Source organism: Odocoileus virginianus, chromosome 34 (genome assembly GCF_023699985.2).
Source record: "Odocoileus virginianus isolate 20LAN1187 ecotype Illinois chromosome 34, Ovbor_1.2, whole genome shotgun sequence".
Classification (NCBI taxonomy): domain Eukaryota; kingdom Metazoa; phylum Chordata; class Mammalia; order Artiodactyla; family Cervidae; genus Odocoileus; species Odocoileus virginianus.
This window is the reverse complement of record NC_069707.1, coordinates 13,841,215-13,862,823: the sequence shown is the minus strand read 5'-3', so window position 1 is coordinate 13,862,823 and position 21,609 is coordinate 13,841,215. Positions and strand designations below refer to the sequence as shown.

Sequence of the window (21,609 nt, the reverse complement as noted above, 5' to 3'; positions counted from 1 at the left end):
TTAAAGGCAAAGTCAGGATTTGCGTGACACATATGCAAACACATGACACTCCCTAGAGAACTCTGCTGTGAAAGTCACCTATTTCCAAATTCGCCTGTGCCTGCTTCCTGTTTTAAGTAGCAGTCTTACCTTTTTGGCATGTTCTGACTGATTGAGCATTTTCTCAGCGTCCTCGAGCCAAGCCTGAAGACTAGCCACGGTATTGCCGTATCGGTCCCAGTTGGCGATGACTTCCTCCAGCATGCTCCGCACGCTCCTGACTTCCACCGAGAGGTTCCTCCACTGCGCAGTGGTTTCATTCATGAATTTCATCACATTCTCAGCTTCTTCCACTGAAACAGATAAGTTACAATCCCTGTTTTACACTTTAACCACCACACCTTTTTTTCTAGGGTCTACTGGAGTGCATTCATAATTCCTCCTAGGATTTTAAATTTAACAGATGTAATGTTAGAATCACATTCAGCTCACGTTGAGGATACGTTATCTTATTCATAGGTATTTATAAAGATTAAAGACAATGAATATTTAAAATTTCTGATAAATGATATATTTTAATAATAGATGGCACATATTTCTTTGCATTTATATGCATTCAGATAGACACATATATAGTACAATCATAAACGCTATAGTTCATTTTCAGCAAATATAAGAAATATATCTGCAAAATGAAACAGACACATTTTACAATTGTGTCTTTCCACGAACTTAAGTTTTCATCTATTTTATTATAATATTCAGGTTGGTCCTAGTTTGCCTTTAACCATTGGAATTAAAATAGGTTTGAAAATTACAATTTAGAAAATGAAAACTTATTTTCCTTTTTCTTAGAAAATCACACACACACATATACAGGGGAGGCATAAGACAAAGTCAAGGGAACTGAATCCAATACAGCTTTTCAGGCCTGAAAGATTCTGCTGAGAAAAAATGATTTAATCATACAGAAACATGTAGTCTCTAAAGTATACTGTATTCAATACTACAACAAATTCTGTCTTGTATTTTACCTGAACCATCAGCTTTGACATACATCTCAGCTGTCTGTTTCAAGATCTGGTATGTCACTTCATATTGTTCAAAGAACTTGCTATTTTCTATAAAAGACTAGAAAAAAAGAGAGAACGGTTAAATGATAACTAATATAGGCTTATGCAGACATGCCAAAGTCAGTCTTCTGCAGTGCAGGTATGTGGATATGTTACCCAAATTTACCAACCTCACTCTTCTTCAAAACATCAACTTAATTCAATGGCCATAAATAACCTGATTATTTCCGAGAATATAACTTTATTCCCCATTTTAGCTTCTAATTCACCCCTAGATTGAGAAAATATTACACTTCTTCTCCACCCAAGGGTTTGTTTTTAGAAGAGACAGAAGCTTCTCCAGAGTATGTGGGGCTAACATTTAGAAAGCACTAAATTTGGAACAACATTTGAAAGTGTCCCACTGGGTCTTAGCTGTGGGATTCTGTTGCTCTTTGAACAATAATTCTGGTGGAGGATGATTCTGAAGTACTTCAGAGTATAAATAACTGACACAAGGCCACACTGTCTTAAAAAGTAAATACAAAAATATTTCCAAGTAGAAAATTGCTAAATAATCATACATTCTATCCTTGTTATTCACATTCTCATATTTATATTAACCTAGTATAAAAATTACAGATAAGACACGTCTATATCTAATACAGTGCTGGTTTAGTTGCTAAGCCATGTTCAACTCTTGCAACCCTGTGGATTCTAGCTGGCTAGGCTCCTCTGTCCATGGGATTCTCCAGGCAAGAATCCTGGAGTGGGTTGCCATTTTCTTCTCCGGGGATCTTCCCAACCCAGGGATTGAACTCATGTCTCCTGCATTGCAGGTGGATTCTTTACCACTGAGCTACCAGGGAGCCCCTATATCTAATATGCCTGTATGCAATTTACGTATGCATTTTTATTATTGTTAACTCCATGAAATATGAAATAATTCCTGTTTCAAAAATTATTCCTACTTTTCTAAAAGTAGAAAATTAAAGCAATTACAGATAAAAACATATTGCCAAAGGCTTCTTAATTCTTTTAATAGTGTAATTAGTTCCTATGATTTAAACTCAGTAAAATACCTCGTGTCACTATTATAAAATATGAAACTGGTCTTCAAAAACTAGCTGAAGTTCTGAATAGGATGTTGATGAATGCTTACTATGGAGATGCAAAATGCTGTGTGCACATGCAAAACTATTCATACAACAATTTCATAGGCATCCCTAGATTTTATTAATATAAATTTATAGCATTTCATGACTATATTTTAAAAGTTACATATAATACATTTCATACCATTTGCATTTACTACATAGTAACTATTCTTGATGGATATATTGAATAAAGCTGTGAATTATCTGGAATGAGGAATTCCCTGATGACTACCTTACCCAATAAGTGAAATAGGCTTTATTATTTTTGATGAGAATTTGTTAGCTCATTATTTAGCCTTATGTCCTATTCCCTTAACCTCTGCCTACTCCCCAAATGGAGAAAGAGTAATTTAATGGAATTTAAATTTTGAATAATTTCACAAATAAGTAAGTCCTGATTTCATCAAACATGGATGATTACACCTAATTTTCAAGACCTTGTAAGAAATTGAAGAAACAAATATATTCAGCAAAGTTTTTAAAAATAGTGTCCATTTAGCTTGGACACAATTTCAAGGAGCTAATGGGAAAATAATTCCTCAGAGTGTCAAATAAATGGAAAACAGTGCCTACATCGGATGTTAAAACATACACATGCTTTTGCTGGAGTTATTTACAAATTCATTATAAATGAACAAGAGAGAAAAGTTATTTCCAGTTTCATTTTCGGTATGGGTGGGGAGAAGAATGTTTTAAAAATATTATAAATATAGAAATTCATTAAAGTACTTTTGAGTTTTCCTATGAGGACAAAGATATCACTTTGCTGACAAAGGTCTGTATGATCAAAGCTATAGTCTTTCCAGTAGTCATGTACAGATGTGAGAATTTGACCATAAAGAAGGCCGAGCAGTGACAAATTAATGCTTTCGAAGACTCTTGAGAATCCCTTGGACAGCAAGGAGATCACACTAGTCAATCCGAAAGGAAATCAACCCTGAATATTCACTGGAAGGACTGATGTTGGAGTTGAAGCTCCAACACTTTGGCCACCTGATGAGAAGAGTCAATTCATTGGAAAAAATCCTGATGCTGGGAAAGATTGAAGGCAGGAGGAGAAGGGGACGACAGAGGATGAGATGGTTAGATGGCATCACCGACTCAATGGACATGAGTTTGAGCAAGCTCTGGGAGACAGTGAAAGACAGAGAAGCCTGGCGTGCTGCAGTCCATGGGGTTGCAAAGAGCTGGACATGACTTAGTGACTGAACAACTACGAGGAAAACTAAATAATAATGTTTTGAAGGAAGAAGTCTTATTTGTTATTTTTTAGTTTTAAAATTGTTTCATTTACTTCTGCCCTTTCTTTCTGAGTCCTGAGTAACTCCACTTAGTAACATGAATTATTTTGACTATTAGAATCACTTCAGCAGGAGGACTGCTAACTCACTTTTTCGCCATGAGCCATCTAGACAAAGTCTTTCAGAAGAATGCCAAATTAAGCACAAATGTGTGTTTAAAATACTAGTGATGGGTTAGTTTATTTTTTAAAAAATACAGCTTACATGTGGAAATCAAGTGCAACAAATAAGCTGTGTTGGTCAAGGGACTTTTAAAGTTGATGGCACTTCAAGAAAAGGGAGTTATTTCTTTATGCTACAAAATTCAAAGTATTGGAAGGGAGTAAATTTCTACTCTGAAAAGAGAAATATAATAAATACAAAGCTCATCAATTTCACTCAAAGTGAGCTAAACCAGACAATTTAAGGTTTTAAAAAATCAACTGAGATGTGAGAAGTACTTTCATTAGAACCGCCTATTGACTTTAACAAAATCATTATAAATATTAGACTGTGTTCATATTACGTATGCTGCATTCACTTTATCTACACCTCCAAGAACTTTCCTTCTATGTTAAAGAATGAAATACTGTCTAATTTCTTCCACTATAAAATTGGAGCATGTGTTAAGTAACACGGTTATGTCACGAACAGTTCTGACATCAAGAACCAAACCAATCATCTTCTTACTTACATTACAGAATGTAATCTATTGCCAGAATCCTGTGGCCTAATTTAATCAACAGGCATTCGTGAAGTATTAATATTTCTAAGAATTCCTCGAGCATTTAGGGGCTGTGTACCTAAATGCCTCTTAAAAGAGGCACTTTTTTTTAAGGAGGAGACACATTCTTTAGTTTCCCAACTCTTAAAAACAGTATCCTTTTTTCTTGCAGATAAGTAGAATAGAATTGAGAATTCAGATGAAGGAAAAGATAATTATGGAACTCTTATATCCCAAATATTACTTTGCTTATTTGATGATGTAGCAGCATATGGCTCATTACAATAATGTTTTTTTAGAAACCAAGTAAAGGATTATATTTAAGAAACGGATTTTATGATTTTTTTAAAATCTTCATGCACTTTGAAATAGTCTCTTCTAAAGAGGATGATTTTCCCCGAAACTCCAGAAGAATGAGAGAAGCTCTGTGGGGTGTGACATAGAAGGAAAACAATGAAGTGCCAGTCTTTGCTCGTTAGAAAAATTCTTATTATTCTATTATTATTATTATTGTTAAAATTGTGGAAAAGATTATGTCTTCTAGACATTAAGTTATGCATAAGTTCACATAGGTAGTGAGGAGCTGAGTCCTGATTCAACACATTCCTATGTCACTGGTGGCCACATAGAATAATCTATAGGGTCCCAATAATCTCCCCAAGAATTCAGCCACACCCTGACCCAATACCATGCTGCCTATAATAACATGAGAGTAACTAATAGGCTGAAGCACGGAAATGTAAAATATTGTCAATTATGGACCAACATTAAATGGAACTGATGTTTATGAAAATGACATTCTTTAGTTCACTGAGCTACAGAATATCATTTCAATTATTTGGATTTTTCAGTTTTTTAAAAAAATTTTTTCCCAGCCAATTCTGTTAGAGAGTAAAGTTCAGGGCATGCTAAGTCACTTCAGTCATGTCTGACTCTTTGTGACCCTAAGGACTGTAGTCAACCATGTTCCTCTGTCAATGGGATTCTCCAGGCAAGAATACTAGAGTGGGTTGCCATGGCCACCTCCAGGGGATCTTTCTGACTCAGGGCTTGAACCCACACCTCTTATGTCTCCTGCATTGGCAGGCGTGTTCTTTACCACGAGCACCACCTGGGAATTCCCATAAAATTCATAAACATAAAGGCTTTTGATGCAGAAAGATGTGGATCTAATCCAGATTCCACTTCTTATTAACTCTGCCAATTGGAACACATGACTTGAACATTCAAAAGTACCATTTCATCAATGAAACAGTGTGAAAATACCCAGCCCATAGGGTCATCATTGAGATGGAAGACGACACATGCCAAATACTTGGCACATGGAAAATATCCAACATCCTCTAATTATTAAAACTATTGAACTATAAATATCTTAAACCTCTTTTGGAATAGAAGTTTAGGTGATAAATACATATCTTTCATCAGGGAACAAGAATATTAGGAAATATTCATTAAAGCCTGCTATATTTATAGAGTTATCAGCAATCTTACAAATAATTTTGTGAGTCACATTACCAAACAGTTTAAAATCAGCAGCTCAGTGAATGTCTATTTATGAAGTAGGTAGAAAGTACTGATTTTTTATCATTAATAATAATTCTTTAGTTACATATGCTTTAAGTGAGAAGTTCCAAGAGAATTATTAACATCTTTGTGTTGGAACATTAACCTGGTGAAATGGTCTCATTAGGCATTTCAATTTAATTGGCTCTCCTTAAATAGCGAGAACAAAGACGGATCCTGAATAATTACCTACTGAGCTCAGAGTGTATCATTTGACATGACTAAACCTGAAAATATACATGCATATCTGTATTTAATATTTGTAGGACTAATGCAAATGCTCAAAGTTAAAAAAAAATCAGATTTCTCATTACTTTCCAAAATCATCCAAAATGAATAAGGGAACAACATATTGTCACCTATTTCATATTTTTGGACAAATGTTTCCTAGAAAATTATAGTAAATCTAGAGAAAGATTTTTATTGAAAACTTGTTAATTTTTTTTTAAATGCATGTTATTCATTTTGCATGTAGAAAATAACATTAAAATGTAGCAAAATATATTATGGTTCTAGAATGCTTCAGTAAAAATGCGATTTCAATAAATATTCAGTCATGTTGGTAACAGAAGCACTGAGATAAGTCACATTAGAAATAGGCTTATATTTTAAATGAATTAATTTATTGATTAGAACTTCTGAATAAATACAAATGAAACAAAGGACTGAGATGTTCTATTAATTTTGTGAGCATATCTGTGTTGCTAATTAATTGAGGAGCATGTTTAACTAAGAGAAATAAACTACTTTTAATAATTATAATTCTCTGATTACATGTAAATAGAAACTGCTAGTTACAGTAGGACCTACTTCCCTCATTAATGCAGGGCTACTAGTCTATGTACATACAGGATTATCTATACTGATAGCCCAAAGTAGAAAATATTCTTCAAAAATTAAGTTCATACAGGTTCACAGACAAAATTTTACTTTTCCTAGGTGCACACAGGAAGTAATGAAACTCACAGAATGGCCATAAACAAGGCATGCTTGAACTAATTAAAAAAAAAAGTTCCCACTGAACAATTGAGAATTGTCCTAAACTACTCATGATTGGATTTTAGAAAGCTTAAAATAATGTTTCAGTATTTTAAGTCAGCTTCAGTGGTGAGCTCACAATCAGCTGGATGCAATACAAAAACTTTCTTTTTTTAAGCATCAAAATTGGTTCAATATGATTAATGCTGAAAAACATTTTATACTCCAAAGAAGACAGGTGTATATTTCAGATTGCTGTGAAAAGCTCACAGATTTACAGTAAACCCATTTTACACACTGGTAACTTAAGGTTTAAATTCAAGACAAAAGTAACAATGTCCAGTAAACTGGAAGGTATTAGATACTAAACCCAGGGGTCCTCTGACCTCTGTCGGAGTCGCAGGGAGACTTACGATGTAGTTTTGTAGAAGGAGCTCCACTGAATCTCTCCCCCCGTACTTGATGATCCAAGACTTCAGCTTTGACTCTGCAAGAACCAGCAGTGAGAGCAGACGGTACTTTAATTCTAGAAATTCCATTTTCATTAAGTGTAGCTCTGATGTGGAGGAAACAAAATGAAACCTAGAAACAAAACAGGGAGAATTTACAGAATGTAACTAATAGTAACAGAACGGGGCTTACTTAACCTGTTACACATCAGTATGAAATAAAAGGCAGGCACAAGGTCTTCTAAACTGTGGCTGATCAATCACTCTCAGGAAAGCTGGTTCGGTTTCTAGCTCTGGGTTTCAAGGCAAATCACGATTGATTGAAGTCTTTGATTTAGTTCTTTCTCCTGCCAAGATCGCTCTCATCTGTTTCTTTTAGAAGCTGTTTTTGCAATATTACATAATGTTCCTCACAGTGCTGAATAAAAATACAGCCTCTGAAGAAACCATTTCTGTGATTTTTCAGGCTGTGGATACATACAGGTTTACTCTTTTCAACTAATTGTGTATTAGAATGTTGGCATTCTTAGCATAGGCTCTGGGAACCCAGTTTTTACGTACCAAATGCAAGCGTTCATGTAAAAAAAAAAAAAAATTAATTCAGAAAGAAAAGACATGGGAAAAAAGCATCCACCAAGCCTTTGAACTACATTTCATTCAAAATCAGACATCCTCTTACCTCTCGGCCATGTCCTCTAATTGATCAGGTGGCACTGGGATCCCGTTCACAGACCTGGTTCGGTAGATTTCATGGAATGCTCTTTTGTGGGCATCTGTGTTTTGAAGCAGATCCTAAGATACAATTTTAAAAAAAAAAAAATAAAAAATGGGGAAACATGTTCACAGGAAGCTAAGAAGCATAATTTTCAGCCTGCACGGATGAGTCAATGTATCCAACAATTTGATGGTGCTGCCACAGCCACACGCGGGCTTTTACCTTGTACAGGAGCCTGGGTGCTTGTCCATAAGGCCCTGTGCTAGAGCCGTAGCTAATAATTATGGCATCTTTTAAACACACATGACACTTGTACGGCAATGCATTCAGACATTTTAAAGGCACATGGTCCAAAGGAAGATGTAGTTAGTGCTATAAACGATCAATGTTAGCATTTTTCTCTTTCCCTGATTTTGAATCTATTGCTTTTCCAAAGCTTAAAACTAGGTACCACTAGTTTAACCCTTTAAAGGTAAAACTAACAATATTAAATTCTCTATTTTATTCTGAGTGTGTGCAGGCTACCCTAAAGTCATGCTTGCTTGCCATCTTAAAGTAAATCAATTACATTCCAACATATTAGGAAAACACCCTATAGGTAGAAGATTTCAAACAAACACGGGGAATGTCCCATAGATATCACAGTGGGAAGAGTAAATGTAATGTTTATAAAGATTCTGTCTAGATTGTACAGAACTCCAAAAACTTTTAATAATTTATTTAGATTTGTTTTCTGAGTTTTTCATTGTCAGAAGACATACTTATATGAAGATTCACATGTCCTTCACAATTCCTAGATAACTTCTCACATAAAAGCAAAGAAGGAGTGAGGTGAAGCAGATTCATGCCGTATTTTCTAGAGCTTAGGTGGTTTCTCAACAGCAGAGTAAATAGCCAACAGATTGTCACTCATTGAAAAATAAGATACATTAACCTACCAGAATGAATTAGAAAAATCAACACTCTATTGGGACTTCCCTGCTAAGAAGTGGCTAAGACTCTGCAACCCAATGCAGGGGGCTTGGGTTCAATCCCTGGTCAGAGAACTAGATCCCACATGCCACAACTAAAGGTCCTGCATATCACACCAGAGACTAAAGATCCTACATGCTACAACTAAGACCTGGTGTGCCAAATAAAAAATATATATATATATATTTTTAATTAACTAATTAATAGTGTTTCATGCTAAGATTTAGTAGATTAATCAGAGAAAACAGAAGCAAGGAAACAGCCTAAAACATAAGAAAGATACTTGTTAGATAGGTACAAATGAAGGCTTTTATATATAAATTAAGATGCTAAAGTCATATGTGTTTGTTAACATAAGGGAGTAATTTTCTTTTAGTTCAGAGGATGTTATTTGTTACACTGTAGAAAAAAATTCAACCCCAAACTATTTCTATCTTGATATGTATTTGTTATTATCACCTTCTGATGTGCTTTGAGTGTGCAGGTAATGGCACAGATATTCACAAGTTCCCTGTTCCCAGTGGGAGGGCACCACAAGCATTTCAGAGCTGATCACAGAGAACAGAGGACCAACCTAGAGCAACTACTGCCTTGAGTATTTCAATCACTTGTCTGCCTCCTTCTTAACCTGTAGACACAGTTCTATAGCTTATGTCTAGACCGAAACTCCCCCAAATGACTTCAGGGTAAGTTTAGAGCCACCACCACTCCCACCTCTTATTTGTTCTGTGTGACTACCTGTTAATGTATGGGTGGGGGGGTCTGTGACTCTATTGGAATATCCCAATGTCCAGATGTCTTCCAAGAAACTTTCCCTGTTGTAGTTTTCTATATCTAATGACTTGAAAAAAATCTTAACAACAAATCAAAACAAACAAAAACATTTTCAAACATGACAAAAGAATACAGATGGTGTGATGCTGCTGGGTCTTCTGAAAGGCCGTCTCACTACAAAGCAACCAGATGCTGAGCACAGCGTATGACTTTAGTTCACTAATGGGCTCACAGGAAGTAAGTGAAACTTTAACTCTCCCATTTTCAGTAAAGCATGACCCAAAACTGAATCACAGAACTATGAACAAGATCATTGAAAAAGCTGATTGTCCTGGACAGATATCAATACCATGCAAGTCTTGGAACTTGAATAATGTGAGAAATATTGAAAGTGATAACTCAACATTTAGCCAGAACCCTCGAAGAGAGCTGATGTGTCCCTGGTTGATAGCAAATGCAAACACAAAAGGAAGAATGCAAATATCGCCAAACACAGGAGACACGCTACCACGAGTGAGAACCAGCAGAAACGATACATTCACAGTGTTAGAAAAATGCAATTTAACACTTGACAATAACAGTTTGCAAGTTAGAAGAGTAGGACCTGGTTAAAGTGTTCTTAATTCCTTATATGGATTAAGAGGAGGTCAAGACACTGATTTTCAGTTTCATTAAGTATCTATGGTATAATTTCAAGGACAGTCACATTACACAACTGCAGTTTATAACTTGAAGACAGTTTCAGGGAAAACATGGAATAAGGAAAATAGGCAAGAAAATCAACAACAACAACAAAACCACTCAATCAAACATTTTAAAGCAATTTTCCTCCAATTAAAAAATTTAAAAACAGGACCTTAAATCAACTTATAAACAGGAAGAATGTAGGGAAAAAAGAAAGAAAGAAAGAGTAGGGCAAATAGAAACAAATGGTAGAAACAAATTCAGATGTATCAATAATTACAAATAAATATGAGTGGAATATACATTTACTTATCAAAAGGCAGAGATTGTCCGATTAGGCAAACAGAATAGAACTATCTGCTTTTTAAAAGAGATATTCCAAAACATTAGGAACAAGGATGGGTTGAAATGAATAGAATAGAAAACAACAAGCCAGGCAAATTCTAATAAAAGAAGGATCATAAGTGTGCATCAATATCAGACAAATAAACTCCAGAACATAAGTCATTACAAGTTATTAACTGCTTAATTCATTATTGTTTTCCTGGGTTCCAAAATCACTGTTGATGGTGACTGCAGCCACGAAATTAAAAGATGCTTGCTCCTTGGAAGAAAACAAATCTATGACAAACCTAGAAAGCATAGTAAAAAGCAGAGCCACCAATTTTGCTCTTAAATTAATTGTATATTCTGGAATTTTGTTCTAAAATTAATTGTATATCCTAACAAGTATCTGTTGAATGGAATTGGACTTCCCATAAATCTATTGAAAATTTGAGTATCCCACTCAGTTCAGTTCAGTTCAGTTGTTCAGTCATGTCTGACTCTTTGCAACCCTATGGACCATAGCACACCAGGCCTCCCTGTCCATCACCAACTCCCAGAATTTGCTAAAACTCATATGCATTGAGCCAGTGATGCCATCCAACCATCTCATCCTCTATCATCCCCTTTTCCTCCCACCTTCAATCTTTCCCAGCATGAGGGTCTTTTCAAATGAGTCACTTCTTCGCATCATGTGGCCAAAGTATTGGAGTTTCAGCTTCAGCATCAGTCCTTCCAATGAATATTCAGGACTGATTTTCTTTAAGATGGACTGGTTTGATCTCCTTGCAGTCCAAGGGACTCTCAAGTCTTCTCCAACACCACAGTTCAGAAGCATCAATTCTTCGGCACTCAGCTTTTTTTATAGTCCAGCTCTCACATCCATACATGACTACTGGAAAAACCAGAGCTTTGACCAGATGGACCTTTGTTGGCAAAGTAATGTCTCTGCTTTTTAATATGCTATCTAGGTTGGTCATAGCTTTTCTTCCAAGGAGCAAGTGTCTTTTAATTTCATGGCTGCAGTTACCATCTGCAGTGATTTTGGAGCCCCCAAAAATAAAGTCAGCCACTGTTTCCCTAGCTATTGGCCATGAAGTGATGGGACCGGATGCCATGATCTTAGTTTTCTGATGCTGAGTTTTAAGCCAACTTTTTCACTCCCTTCTTTCACTTTCATCAAGAGGCTCTTTAGTTCTTCTTTGTTTTCTGCCATAAGGGTGGTGTCATCTGCATACCTGAGGTTATTGATATTTCTCCCAACAATCTTGATTCCAGCTTGTGCTTCATCCAGCCCAGTGTTTCTCATGATGTACTCTGCATACTCCTTTCCCTATTTGGAACCAGTCTGTTGTTCCATGTCCAGTTCTAACTGTTGCTTCCTGACCTGCATACAGGTTTCCCAGGAGGCAGGTCAGTTGATCTGGCATTCCCATCTATTCCAGAATTTTTCAGTTTGTTGTGATCCACACAGTCAAAGGCTTTGGCATAGTCAGTAAGCAGAAGTAGATGTTCTTCTGGAACTCTTTTGCTTTTTTGATGATCTAACAGATGTTTGCTATTTGATCTCTGGCTCCTCTGGCTTTTCTAAATCCAGCTTGAGCATCTGGAAGTTCATAGTTCATGTACTGTTGAAGCCTGGCTTGGAGAATTTTGAGCATGACTTTGCTAGCATGTGAGATGAGTGCAACTGTGCAGTAGTTTGAGCATTCTTTGTCATTGCCTTTCTTTGGGATCAGAATGAAAACTGACCTTTTCCAGTCCTGTGGCCAACTGCTGAGTTTTCCAAATTTGCTGGCATATTGAGTGCAGCACTTTCACAGCATCGTCTTTTAGGATTTGAAATAGCTCAACTGGAATTCCATCACCTCCATAGCTTTGTTTGTAGTGATGCTTTCTAAGACCCACTTGACTTCACATTGGAGGATGTCTGGTTCTAGGTGAGTGATCACACCATCGTGATTATCTGGGTCATGAAGATCTCTTTTGTATAGTTCTTCTGTGTATTCTTGCCACCTCTTCTTAATATCTTCTTCTTCTGTTAGGTCCATACCATTTCTTTCCTTTATTGAGCCCATCTTTGCATGAAAATGTTCCCTTGGTATCTCTGATTTTCTTGAAGAGATCTCTAGTCTTTCCCATTCTATTGCTTTCCTCTATTTCTTTGCATTGATCACTGAGGAAGGCTTTCTTATCTCTCCTTGCTATTCTTTGGAACTCTGCATTGAAATGAGCATAACTTTCCTTTACTTCTTTGCCTTTCACTTTTCTTCTTTTCATAACTGTTTGTAAGGCCTCCTCAGACAACCGTTTTGCCTTTTTGCATTTCTTTTTCTTGGGGACGGTCTTGATCACTGCCTCCTGTACAATGTCATGAACCTTCATCCATAGCTCTTCAGGTACTCTGTCTATTATATCTAATCCCTTGAATCTATTTGTCGCTTCCACTGTATAGTCATAAGGGATTTGATACTGTCTTCCATTTAAGTCTGAATTTGGCGATAAGGGGTTCATGATCTGAGCCACAGTGAGCTCCCAGTCTTGTTTTTGCTGACTGTATAGAATTTCTCCATCTTTGGCTGCAAAGAATATAATCAGTCTGATTTTGGTGTTGACTATCTGGTGATGTCCATGTGTAGAGTCACGTCTTGTGTTGTTGGAAGAGGGTGTTTGCTATGACCAGTGCATTCTCTTGGCAAACCTCTGTTAGCCTTTGTCCTGCTTCATTCTGTACTCCAAGGCCAAATTTGCCCATTACTCCAGGTATTTCTTGGCTTCCTACTTTTGCATTCAAGTCCCCTATAATGAAAGGGACATCTTTTTTGGGTGTTAGTTCTAGAAGGTCTTGTAGGACTTCATAGAACCATTCAACTTCAGCTTCTTCAGCATTACTGGTCAGGGCATAGACTTGGATTACTGTGATACTGAATGGTTTGCCTTGGAGACAAACAGAGATCATTCCCCCAGAGAAGCATCCTACTATGCTTCTTTATATTGCTAATCTAGATACTGTTAAGTGTCCCATCACTTCATAGCAAATAGGTGGGGAAAAGTGGGAGCTGTGACAGGTTTTATTTTCTTGGGCTCCAAAATCACTGCAGACGGTGACTGCAGCCATGAAATTTAAAGTTGTTTGCACCTTGGAAGAAAAGCTATGACAAACCTAAACAGTGTATTAAAAAGCAAAGATATCACTTTATTGACAAAGGTCCATATAGTCAAATTTATGGTTTTTTCAGTACTCATGTGTAGATGTGAGAGCTGAACCATAAAGAAGGCTGAGCACTGAAGAACTGATGCTTTCCAACTGTGTTGCTGGATAAGACTCTTGAGAGTCCCTTGGACAGCAAGGAGATCAAACCAGTCAATCCTAGAGGATATCAACACTGAATATTCACTGGAAGGACTGATGCTAAAAGTGAAGCTCCAGTACTTTGACCACCTCATGTGAAGAGTCGATTTACTAGAAAAGACCCTGATGCTAGGAAAGATAGAGGGCAGGAGGAGATGGGGGCAACAGAGGATAAGATGGTTGGATGGCATCACCGACTCAATGGACACGAGTTTGAACAAACTCTGGGAGATGGTGAAGGACAGGGAAGCCTGCCGTGCTGCAGTTTATGGGGTCACAGAGAGTCAGATATAACTTGGTGACTGAACAACGATAATAACTATAAGCACTGAAGCTTACTTAATACTGGGTTCCCTCAGGGCTCAGCTCTTGACTAATTTTCTGTCTACACATATTTGTTTAATTTAAGTCTCCAAGCTTTTAACATCCCTTTATATACCAAGGACTCTGACTATTTGGCCCCCTCCTGTCTCTTATCTCCCACTGCCCACTCCGTATACTTGCTGGAGCGTGAAAGAGTCTCATACTTAGCTTCCCCCAGACTGAACTCCACCTTTCCCCCCAAATCTGCTTCATTGCCTTTCCATCTCAACTGATGGAAACGCCATTTTTCCAACTGCTTGGTTGAAAAATCATAGTGTCATTTATGACTCCCCTTCCTTCATAATCAATATCTAATGCTAAAAACTCTTTGTTCTTCCCTTGGAATATACTCAGAATCTATTTCTTACCATCTCTGTAGCTATGACCTTTGTTCAAGCCACCCTACCCAGATCATTGAAATTGTTTCTCTTCTACCCTCTATGACCAGTCCAGCCATATTCTCACACAGCACCAGAATGATGCTGTTAAAAGAATGAATCTTCCTCTGGTAAGAAAGTAGATGGGAAAAGATCATTAGAATATAACAGAGGAAATTAAGGATGCTAAAAGTGCATTTAAGGAATGTGACAAAGTGCAAAGAAACAAAACTGGGGGAAAATGGAGGCTTAACAATAGGCACAAGAATATTTTGAATAATCTTATGTCAGTAATTTTGAAAACTTAGTCAAAGGAACAAATTCTCAGAAAGTACGATTAGCATTATTGACCCAATTACAATTTTGAAAGCCTGAATATTTCTAAAACCATTTTTAGAAGCTGTTTTTTTTTTTAAACAAGAGTAAAAAACAAACAATAATCATTGCTCTTAGAGAGTTGAGATTACACTGTAGGAGATCAAGCAGTAAATAAGATAAATAATTAAATTAGCATTTGAGATGAAGATAATGCTAAAGAGAAAAACTGAATAGGGAAGGGGAAAGGATGTTGTCCTTTCAAAGAGGTGGCCGAGAAAGGATTGACTAAAAGGTAACCTTTCAGTAAAGGCCCAAGGAGATGAGGAAGAATGCCTGGAAAATATTTCAGGCAACATTGCAGAAATGTTGGCAAGGGCAAAGGCCTTCGAATAGGAACACACTTGCATGTTTGAGGTTCTCTTTTCAGTGTGGTTTCACTGACCCCCTGCTTAAGATTGCAACACCACTTAATCTTGTCCTTCTACCTTCTATTCTAATATAAAATGTCATTATTTATTATATTTATTATTTCTTAACTGCCTCCTCCTATGAAAAGGCAAGTTATATTAGGCTAGAGGTTTTGTCTGTTTTGCTTATGGGTATATCACAAATGCCTAGAACAGTACTTTGCACATAGAAAGAGCTCAATAAATATTTGTTGAAAGACAAGGAAACACCATTTTAGGACCATATGGTCCTGTTCAAAATTACCATAAAATATTTGGTTTATGCCAAAAGGTTGTTGATTATTGGTTGTATTTGGTCCTATCCAAAATGTCCATGGAGATATTTGGTCCACATCAAAAGGTCCTTGATATTTGGCCCTGTCCAAAACTATTTGTTCCATGAACCAAATATACTCATGGACATTTTGGACCAAATGTGGGCTAACTGGAAACACTGGAAAGAACAGAAAGAAAATTAAGAAACCAAATGGGTAAAGTAGTTCAGAGATGAAGGAATAACTGTCTAAAATGCTTCCAATAAAGGTAAACTGAGGACTGAGAATTAGTCATTGAGTGAGGAACAAAAAGCACCCTCATGAACCTGCCATGGATAGACAGGCAAGGATAAACATGATTGGAATGGGTTCTAGAAAGAATGGGAGGAGTACGAAACCAAAATGAGATTTCAGATAGTTCTTCCAAAGAACTTCACTTTTGTAAAAGAAAGAAAAAAATGGACAGTAGTTCACTATGTACATCATCCAGGATATGGAGACAACTTAAATGTCCATCCACAGAGGAAAAGATAAAGATGTGGTACATATAGATGATGGAATATTACTCTGCCTCTGCCATGAAAAAGAACAAAGCTGGGTCATTTGTACAGATGTGGAGGGACTTAGAGACTGTCATACAGAATGAAGAAAGCCAGAAAGAGAAGAACAAGTACTGTATATTAATGCATATATGTGGAATCTGAAAAAATTGGTATAGATGATCTTATCTACAAAGCAGAAAATACAGGTACAGATGTAAAAAGCAAACATATAGATACCAAGGGGAAGGGAAGGAATGGGATGAATTGGGAGATTGTGACTGACATGTATACGCTATTGATCCTATGTATAAAATTGATAACCAGTGAGAAGCTACTGTACCGCACAGGGAACTCTACCCATTGGTCTGTGATGACCCAAGAGGGAAGGAAATCCAAAAAAGAGGAGATATATGCATATGTATAGCAGATTCGCTTTGCTATACAGTAGAAATTAACACAACATTGTAAAGCAACTACAGCCCAATAAACTTAAAAAAAAAAAAAAAGGACAATAGCTGAAAGGAGAGGTAAGGTTAAGAAAGAGGCTATTAAGAATAATAACAGTATGTTTTATGTGGGTGGGGAAAATCCAGCAGAGAAAGAAAAAATAAAGAAGCAAAGTACTACAGGCATTATCTTCTGGAACAGAGCTGGGAGGATGGGATCCACCATACGTGCGGAGGGGCTGGCCTTAGCTCGGAGCACAGATGGTTCATCCATAGTAACAGGAGAGGAGACGGAGTATTCGGTCACAGATGCGTGTAGGTGGGTTGATGTGGTCGTGGGAGCTTGCGGAAATTCTTTTTTGACTGCTTCTATTTTCTCAGAGAAATAGGAAGCAGTGTCATCAGCTCAGAGTAAGGATGAAGGAGGAGGTTTGGAAGGTTTGAATAGAAAAGGTATAAGATAGTTGTCCCAGAAATGCAGAGGGAAGAGAGTCCAAAAGTGCCTTTGGAGTGCCGGGGAGCGCGAAGGGCCCACTTGGGTTAGTCAGCATGCCTGGGGGCGTGTTTATCTCCAACCACAGCCAACTGCATGAACGTGGGCAGGAGCCAGGCTGAGAGCTGCCTTTAACCAAAAAGTCACCTGGTGGCTCAGATGGTAAAGAATCTGCCTGCAACGCAGGAGACCTGGGTTCAATTCCTGGCTCAGGAAATCCCCTGGAGAAGGGAATGGCAACCCACTCCAATATTCTTGCCCAGAGAATTCCATGGACAGAGGAGCCTGATGGGCTACGGTCCACGGGGGTGCGAAGAGTTGGACATGACTGAGCAACTAACACTTTCACTTTTTCTTGTTTAACCAGGAGAGTAGAACAAAGTGAGACCTGGTTGTTGGTTTATTTTCCACATATACAGTTAACTCCCACTGTGACTCAGTAAATGAGATACACAAATTCAATTGCACAAAATGCAGGGTTGCATTAATGAGATGTTAGTGAAAAAAACAGCATTTTAAGTTAGGACTGTACTATCACAAGACGCAGAGGAAGTGTATTAGAACTTATGCTAAGCACAGCAAACCAAGCAATGAGAAAATCGCAAATGACTAAGAGATCACCAAGACCTAATCCCACCGCTTTCTAAGGCCACTAGTAACCCTCCCAGCATCCTGATCCTCACTTCTTAAGCACTAGGACATAAGAACTTGGTGACTTGGTTTGCCTTCCTGTGGGAATGGAGGAGGAAAAGAAGTCTGGAGCCAATGGCCAATCACACTATTATGAAAATACGCACTGTCTATGGCTTTATATTTTCAAAGACAACAATATAGCAAGAGAAATAACAAAAGTAAATGCAGATAAAAAATAACAGAACTATTGGAAAGCAACTCGGGAAATGAATCTACTGGGATTGTCATAACAAGTACAGAAGAAGGAAGTGCAAATCAAAGAATTTCTAGGAAAATGGGACATCTCCGAACCAGAACGAATGGGTGCCTGGGAGACCTGAGTCAGTGCAAGTTCCAGACTATACTAGTGAAACAAGGGTATTATCAGTTAGCTGTTAATAAATAATAAATTGTGACCTGCTGAAGCTCCAATACCTTGACCACCTAATGCAAAGAGCCAACTCACTGGAAAAGACCCTGATACTGGGAAAGATTGAGGGTAAGAGAAGGGGGTGACAGAGGATAAGATGATTGGACGGCATCACTGATTCAATGGACATGAGTTTGAGCAAACTCCAGGAGATGATGAAGGACAGGGAAGCCTGGCGTGCTGCAGACCGTGGGGTCACAAAGAGTCAGACATGACTTAACAACTGAAGAACAACAGCCTACCTTCACTGATCAGGTTTGCTTTAATAAAAGTTTGCAGGTCCTCCAAGTATCACACAACCTTAACAAAAAGATGTTGGCCAAGCTGCATTTAGGAACTTGGAGTCAGCTGTGTCCAGTTTGAGCTCCAGCTGGTTAAGACTAGTTAGGCCCACTGACCCTCCATCTGACCATGGGTGAGTGTCTGCATGGTAACCTTTTGATATAAGAGGGCCCAAAACTCCACCCTCTGATGACGCTAATGCCACCATTTTCTGAATATGTAGCCCATGAAAAGATCTGTGGCTTAGTTGCATCTGCACAGAATGAGGATCACTTCACCCATTTCTTATCTCCAGTGACCTTTCCCATGCTCAGCTTGATCCCATAAATACTCAGAACCCCTCATCTTCAGGGAGATGGATCTGAAATTTGTTCTCTCATCTCAGCTGGCTGCCTTGTGAATAAATCCTTTCTCTGCTGCAAACCTCAACCTTTGTCTCAAGCTTTGACCCGCTGAGTCATGGGCAAACAAACCTGATTTGGTAACACCAGCACCGTTAGGCTGGAAGGTTTTCCAGCCAGAGTATTTACCTTGTGTTGCTCACGTTTCCGGTGTATTGTGTTGGCTGTTTCCTCGTGAACCTGCTGAACGGTTATTTCCTCTCTTAGGGCCACTTCTGCTCTATATAACCAGGCCCCTATGGTGCCCAGAGGTGCAGGAAGAGACTTATCAAGCTGTATATGCCAATCGAAGAGCTGGAATACAAAGTAGAAAGGCAGTGTCTTAACACGATGGACAATTCCTAAAATTCCCCCAAATGATTTTAAAGGCTACAAAATGCCCTAAGTTATTAATTTGGGGTTAATTTAATAAACACCAAGTAAGAAAATATCTGTGTCCTAATCTAATGTTTTGAAAAGTTCAGAACACAGATACTTTCCTTCAAAATCTCCCACATAATAAGAACAGGTCCAGAAAAATCAGGGTCATCTAGACATCTTGGGAGGAAAATGAAAATTCAGGATTCTTTCTATAATAATGTATTTCTCTAATGATTTCATCATTTCTCCCACTTATCTGATTGTCAGGTACTGCTTCACAGCTTATTGGAATGATGGGGGGGGTGGGATCTAACTTATTCTTTAATAGAGCTTAATGGGAAAAGTTGGATTATAAAAATGAAAATGGAATAAGTACGAGACAAGTATTCCCATGAGGGATAGAAGTTTCAGAGGTTTTGAAATCTGGGACTTAATGTTTGCAAAATATTAAAATGAAAGCTACAGAGCAATTTTCCTTCAAGTTCAAGGTCAGATAAGATAAGCTTAAATTAAAGAATATAAAAATAAATGTGAATACAGGAAGATAATTAACTGTTAATGAAATCTGGTTATGAAATTTGGAGAAGTTGAGGCCTCATTCTTGGGGAGTTACTTCTAAACAACTCAGGATTAAATTATAGAAAAGGAGAAGTAACCCAGGTGGTCTTTCAGGATTTCAGCGGGCTGTCTTGTCAATAAGGCAGGCAAAACAGGGAAACAGTTGTTAAACAGGCACTTCCACTAACTTCAAGGAAAACTTGACAAGAGGACAAAGGCCATCCCGCTGGTAAAACTTCCAACCACAGACAGAGGCGTGAGGACCTGATGTAACATCATTGTGAAGAAAGAGATGATAGACAATATTCTTGACTAACTTACATAAGTCCTAATGAAATGAATTATCAGAGGACTTACCCTGGAGGACACTCTATCCCAGGCCTGTTTGACCAATGCTTGGTCAAGTGACAATTTACCATCTCTATGTAATGGTTGTAATAAGTGTTCAATCTGTTTCCTCTTCATTTCATATTGAACTCTGAAGTGCTTAAATGACTAAAAAGAGGAAAAACAGCAAGAACATGGCAGTCAGTCAAAAAAAGCAAAAGCAAAGGAAACCATGTTTCCTAAATAACAATCCTTTATATTTGGATAACGTTCAATAAATGTTGCTGATAATAACACTGACAATGGTGATCCAGCCAGCATTCATCTAGCCCTGATGATGACCCTGGCCCCTTGCTAAGTGCCTCCTGCACATTATCCTCTCTGGCTCCCCATCACACTACAATCTAGACAAGCCCCGTTATTACTACTAAGCCCAGAGGTGACTTGGCACACACAAGTAGTAGAGACAGCACTCAAGGCTAGGATTTCTCATTCCTGGATAAATAATCTACAAGTCAGTCCCTGCTCATGATGAAATAATAAACAAGAGTATAAATCTATGTTCATAATCAAAATTGTTGTTTTACTTTAAAGTACCAGTTTACAAATAGAAATTGCATACATCAAAAAATTACAGGATTAGTGGTATACTAATTTGTGTTTCAGTAAATCTGTATAAAGAGGTTTACTTTATGTAACAACCCTTTGCTTTAATTTTATGATATCAAAATATTAAATATTATATCTTTCTTTTGTCACATTATGGTTAACATAAATTTGTAACATGTAGATTTAACTAAGTCTGACATTAATATAACCTAAGAAAAGTTAGTAATTTTAATGAAAGTCCTACATTTTACAATACATTAACCCACCCTAATTGGTGATGGACAGGGAGGCCTGGCGTGCTGCGATTCATGGGGTCGCAAAGAGTCGGACACGACTGAGCGACTGAACTGAACTGAACTGAATATATGTTTCAAAGTCCACATATGAATTGAAAATGTCACTGAATGTGCATTTAATGTCTTTAATATTAAAAATATTAAGAAACATGAGAATAGCCCCCATAGAATCTAACAGATAGCACATCTGAAAGAACTTCTAAGTCACTAAGTATACAAACATGTAAATTCACATGAAGAACACTTGGGGGAGATGGTGAATAAATATTTTACCACAAATTTTACCTACTATTCACTATAACTTAACGTAATTTTAAAGTACCAAAACATATAATCAGTCTTAAATTTTATTCTACAGAACTTTACATACAGAAAAACTGGAAAATACACTATTGATCGATAAGTACA

The 21,609-nt window shown here is 37.4% G+C and overlaps 1 protein-coding gene across 1 annotated transcript in view; it reads right to left on the bottom strand.

The window, feature by feature from the left end:
• SYNE1 (spectrin repeat containing nuclear envelope protein 1) overlaps positions 1–21,609 on the bottom strand; it is a 483,739-nt gene that overhangs the window by 327,593 nt on the left and 134,537 nt on the right. The window contains 6 exon segments of the mRNA XM_070461436.1: positions 130–332; positions 1,014–1,110; positions 7,150–7,318; positions 7,865–7,977; positions 19,181–19,345; positions 20,327–20,464. Of these exon segments, the coding sequence (XP_070317537.1) occupies positions 130–332; positions 1,014–1,110; positions 7,150–7,318; positions 7,865–7,977; positions 19,181–19,345; positions 20,327–20,464 (885 nt within the window).